General features: G+C 33.7%; 1 protein-coding gene across 1 annotated transcript in view; it reads right to left on the bottom strand.

The window, feature by feature from the left end:
• Positions 1-1,549: 1,549 nt before the first annotated feature.
• Positions 1,550-5,828, bottom strand: part of nup85 (nucleoporin 85) — a 9,862-nt gene continuing 5,583 nt past the window's right edge. The window contains exons 11-19 of the mRNA XM_016472218.1: positions 4,759-4,865; positions 4,585-4,668; positions 4,293-4,358; positions 3,423-3,574; positions 3,136-3,253; positions 2,949-3,049; positions 2,158-2,309; positions 1,826-1,915; positions 1,550-1,734 (exon numbers count right to left, since the gene is read on the bottom strand). Coding sequence (XP_016327704.1) covers positions 1,636-1,734; positions 1,826-1,915; positions 2,158-2,309; positions 2,949-3,049; positions 3,136-3,253; positions 3,423-3,574; positions 4,293-4,358; positions 4,585-4,668; positions 4,759-4,865 — 969 coding nt within the window. The 3' untranslated portion in view covers positions 1,550-1,635. The remainder of the gene's footprint in view (positions 1,735-1,825; positions 1,916-2,157; positions 2,310-2,948; positions 3,050-3,135; positions 3,254-3,422; positions 3,575-4,292; positions 4,359-4,584; positions 4,669-4,758; positions 4,866-5,828) is intronic.

Here is a 5,828-nt window from a genome sequence, read left to right as displayed (position 1 = left end):
CAATTAAAATGTTCATTAGGCAAGAAATCCTTGTGCTTTGGTCATCTGAACAACTTATTTAGACTTTATTTATTTAATGAGTAGATTATGCACACATTTTAATAAAGCCAAATCACTTTTTTGTAACAAGTAAATACGTTCGTAACACATAAGACACTCTTTTTCGCCACCTGCTGGTGTATTTATGTAATATGAAGAAATGGTCACTGAACTATTCAGTCAATGAATCTGAACAAATCATTTTGGCGAACGCACTGAAAATGAACGAATCTCTTGAAAGAATCAATATTTCCATCACTAATTCTGATTGGCTGTCAAATTTTTTTTATCGTTCATCAGCTGGAGAAAAATCATTTTGAAAGTGATTCCAATGTTTTCGATATTGATCTGGTGTGGAATTCCCTATTTTCATTGAATTAGAATGATTATTATATTATTATATTAATGCCTTAGTTATCGTCCTTGGTGTGAAAGGCCCTTGAACCGTACCTTTCTTAAACTTTTAATAATGTTTATAGAACCAATAGCATACTTACTGTAAGGCTGCAATAATCTAAAGACTAAGTTTAGATAGCAGCTGGTGCTGAATGAATGTTTGAAAAGTAGTAAGGAGGAAAATAATAATAATAGTAAAAAATGCTTCAGTACTCCACTGCAAAAATTGCTGTATTCCATCTTTGTTTCCTCAAACTCCAAACTAGGAGTGTCTAGACTTTGAAGTCTCTGCAGACTGTGACCAGATATAGTTCAGTGGAGTATAACATCATTAGCAGGGCAGGTTAGCACAATCTGCTGGTGTATTGCTGCGATAGCAGGGTTTTAAAGAGACGGTAATAGGCTACTGTACCTCCCTACAAGATTTGAGTGTGTGTGCCTGTGTGTGCGTGTGTGTGTGTGTGTGTGTGTGTGTGTGACAGAGAGAGAGTGTGTGCGGATCAGCTTTGTATGACTCATAGCTCCTTTTATAAAGAAAAAAAAGCAATCATGACACATTGGACAGTCTATCGCTTCGATATCGTTTCTCTTTGTCTTTATCGTTATAGTTGTGGTGTGGACTCTGCTATTCTTTAATATTGAGAATGATTTTTAGAACTATATCTTTATCGTTATCTTTATAGTTATCGTCCTTGGTGTGAACGGGCCTTTAGTGATTCCAACGATATATCGTTCATCGGTGTCGATAATGTAACTGAATGTGCTATTCTCTTGAATGATTATTAAAATGTTATGGTTATAGTTCTTGGTGCGAAAGGGACTTAAAGCAACCTGCATAATAAACTATGTACCTATAACGCCAGTAAGGTTTGTTGCACCAAAAAATAAAATAAAAAATACACTAGTTGGTTTATAATTCTTTTCCATCCCTGTATAATTCTTACAGTTAACAGGCAATTTAAGTTGCTGTACCTCAAATTCTAATTCAAAAGAGCATGAACAATCAAGTTTTCCTTCATAAGACTTTTCATAAAGACAAAATAAATGAATATGGAAGACAAAATGTGTTGTTGTTTTTTTGCAAATATCGGAAAAAGTTTTATAAAAGAAGTCACGTTTTTATCCAAGTTTATGAATTATGTACAGGACACAAAGAGTGGAAAAACAGCTGTAAGTGATTGACTGGATGCTCAGATGTAATTATGTTTCTATCGTTCCCTCTTTCACGATGGCCATGGTGAGGTTACGGGCCAGAGCCAGTCGCAGGAGCTCCGTCTTCGTGGACTCGATATCTTCATCCTGAAACACAGAAGAAAAACAACTTAAAACAACCTAATTCACAACTAAACATGATAATAAGCTTCTCTTGGATGTTCTAGATGATTTGTACCTGGTCTGTCAGGTTTGAGTCTTTGGTCCCGGAGTTCAGCTCCTCCAGACAGGACATGAGCTCATACGTCTGATCCACTGAGAAGATCACCTTTACATGCAAACAAACAGAGCCATTTAAACAAAACACCACTAATGGTCAAGTTTTATGGATTAAGATGCTATATACAAACTAGCCAATGTTATTTTATGAAGGTAATGATCTTTAAAGCCTTTTGATCTAAATCAATCGGCTTAAAATTTTGACGTTCGGTAGATAAATATTTATTGATGGTATGAATTTCTTCACTGAGGTAGCTGAGTGACTGTAAAGCATGAGTTGTCTGTCTTGACCTCTTTCTGCTCCAGCAGCGGCAGCGCGTCGGTCAGCAGCGTCATCCACAGACTGCGCGGAGCGATCTTTGCCGTCATGAGGGACAGCAGGAGTCTGGCCGCCTCTGAGAACCGCTTCTCACCGTAAAGTCTGTGAAACTCACGGTACTTTCCTGTAAACACACAGAGTCATGCATCTCATGGTTAAAAGGCATGGCTGAACTTGCATTAGAAATCATTTTTACACATGTAACATGACATCTTTTAAAATTAAACGGTATATTAGAAAAGAAAAACTGTTTTTATCATTTGGGAACTGACTGGATGGATTAAAGAAAAGTAATCTTATTTTAAGAGTATTTTACTTACCCCACTGGCAAATAATTTTACTTGTTTTAAGCAAAATGCACTTAATTTAGATTTTTTTTCCCCCCAGGATAAATGTATCTTGATTTAAGAATTTTCAGATATTTTGACTAGAAACAAGACAAAAATACTAAGATGTTTTTTTTTTTTTGCAGTGAAGTCAAAGCTGAATGTGCATTTACCAAAAACAATGACTGGCTAGCTTTAGATATTTAATTTGAATGTTTGATGAGCAAGTTATTACATGAAAGAGAAACAAGTTTTTTTTTTTTTTTTAAATGAACGTGGCTGAGGAATCGATCATAGTTGTGCAGGAAAGCTGAACGAAAGCAGTGTTCAACGGATCTGAGAATGCACGGCAGACTGAAATAAGACACACGCTGAATTATAGAGGATCTTGTGCTTCAGATAAATCTCATAAATGGCATCGGCCTCTCATATTGTACCTAAAAACGTCAGTCTGTCACTGAGCAGCATGGCGGGACCCAGATTATCCAACAAATCCAGATCTGTGAAAGAGCCTTTGTTACTGTAATCCTGAAGAAACCTGTGGGGAAAAAAAAGCATGGGTTAGGAAAAAGGCCAATATAATAACTTCTAGATATTGGCATAGACAGCCAGATAGCGTGTAACCTCTCAGAGATGAGTGTAGCGAACGCAGCGTCTTTGGCTCTGATGCTCCAGGACAGAGCAGATCCCAGTCTGTTGTTCCTCAGAGCTCTTTTAGCCATGATCTTACAGATACTGCGCACTGAAACACACACAGATCCACTCTTACTACATCTGTCATGATGGCTTTGTCTCACAGTCTTTGATTATCAGCACTCAATCAAAACGAGCTGCTCATTTACAGACTTGTAAGCAAACAATCACAGTTTACTGTTTTAATGTTTAAGTCTGAGACAGTTGAGGTCACTCACCCTGTTCACTCATCTGTCTGTCCTCACAAATCCGCAGGACTTTAATGGCTTTGCGTTCGGTGTCGAGCGGGACTCTCTCGATCTGCAGCTCCAGATACACACGACCGAACTCAGGACAGTGATCGAAATAATCCACCGCCAGCTGCCACAGACTAACACACACATGCATGAATGATAAATACATTATTCTGAGCAGTTCATTATTGGACCAGATTGGGTAAATCAAGAGTCAAGCATATGTGAGTCATATTAAAAAATAATTATAGTAAATGAAAATTAAAATAATTGTGTTTATATATAATGATACAATATATATATATATATATATATATATATATATGTGTGTGTGTATATGTATATATATATATATATATATATATATGTATGCAAAATATAAAGAAAATAATTTAAATTATTATATATTATGTAATTATATTTATTTAATAATTAAGTTAAATAATACATTAACAAATTTGTATTAATATAAATTAATTAATATATGTTTATTATATATTAAATATATCTAAAATTATTAAATTTAAAATATATAACTGAATATGAAAATATTGCTGAATATATTAATACTTGTATAAAAATGTAATATTTTAAATATAAATTATAATTATTTTATAAGTATTTATATTTTGCATAAAATTATTATTGCATATTGATATATTGGAGAAAATAATGCTTTACAATGATGGGGAAATTTACTGTCATGAAAGTTACTATATAACTTGATAAAACTATTTTTTTGGAAAATATAATTTCTTATTTTTCTTTTAGGGTAAAGTGTGATCTAGACTTGTTTTCATGAGATTTAACACTTTAGTCCTCAGTCTGCAGAGATAAATAATGGTTTTCAATCACCTGTGATGCGTGAAGAGACCCGAGGCATACTCCAAAACCAGAAACTCACGCAGATTAGACCCAAAACTACAGAAACACAAAACCAGAACGGAGTTATGAGCATCACATCAACCAAAACCTCCTCAAATAGCCACATGAATCTGTAGGTTTAGCTCATTTACATATATGAATGGAAAATGGTCCTAAAACACTAAAATATGATTTTTTTCATGGGCAAGAAATCTTGACTGACATAGGTGTACAATCATTAGTCTGTCAGATCGGAACGCTTGATCTGATGTGAGATACGCACTGGAGGTTGTGCGACTGCAGGAGTTTGCAGTGATCCAGCAGGTCTGTCAGATGAGCCACGAACCACCAGTTATTGAGCGCGATGCTGCAGAGACATCAAACGTCTGTGTTAGTTTGGAGGATTCACAGACTCTTCTTCTGAATGTGTGTCTGTACTGAGAGAGTGTTAACGCACCTGCAGTCTTTGATCACCTGATGCAGGTCAAACTCAAAGGCTGACAGCAGGATGATGTCCAGAGGCTCCGGAGACGCCCGCGGACCCAGAAACATGTTCATGCTCGACTGCAACACAAACACAAGGTCAGTATGACATATGGTGCTGGACAGCTGGAGTTTATAGCTTTATTCACAGTGGAATCTATCAAATCAAGTTCAGATATCATGACTAATTGTTTGTCAGCTGTTTGTATGATATCAGGCAGCTTTACTTGTTCTGCATGCTGGGTTATTATAGTTAGCTAAAACTAAAACCATAAAAAAAAATAAAAAAAAAAATTTTAAAACCCATAATAAAAACACATTTTTATTCAGCTAGTTGTCAAAGCAACGTTTCTAATTTTCATTTAACTTGATTATTTTAGATATAAAAATAAAATAATTAAAAGTATGAAAAACTTTAGCAGAAATATATATTAAAACATTTTATATATTTTATTTTGGCTAGATGTCAAGGCAACATTTCTAATTTTCATTTACTTTAACTTAATATACTAAAACAACCATAATAAACCAAAATAAAATAAATAAACAATAATAAAAAGCAATAAAAAAACTACAGATAAATAGAAGAAAACTATAGACAAAACAACTATAGACAAAAATCATTAAAAATGACAAACATGCATCAGAACTACTAAAACTTTAAAAGGAAAACATTAAAATAAAATAAACTTTAACTAAAATAAAATTCAAATATAAAAAACCTTAAACTTATTCCATTTCAGCTATTTTTCATTTAGTTTAACTTGATGTGCTAAAATAATTAAAACTGAAATAAAAATTACTTAAAAATAAAAACTAATTCTAAATATGAATAAAAAACATAACATTATCCCAAAATGACAGTGATTCAGATTTATTTGTAAAGTGCTTTTTACCGTAGTGTTATAAAATGATTGTATTTTATTGATTGATTGATAGATTTGTTTGTGTGTTAACACATCAACATTGGCAAACAGGCCTTAAAATAAATTGTGTGAAAATCTGAAACCCTATTGTATTGATATTTGATGTGGATTCTTACTA

This window comes from Sinocyclocheilus anshuiensis, unplaced genomic scaffold, assembly GCF_001515605.1.
Source record: "Sinocyclocheilus anshuiensis isolate Anshui unplaced genomic scaffold, SAMN03320099.WGS_v1.1 scaffold644, whole genome shotgun sequence".
Taxonomy (NCBI): Eukaryota; Metazoa; Chordata; class Actinopteri; order Cypriniformes; family Cyprinidae; genus Sinocyclocheilus; species Sinocyclocheilus anshuiensis.
This window is presented reverse-complemented; position numbering and strand designations above follow the sequence as displayed.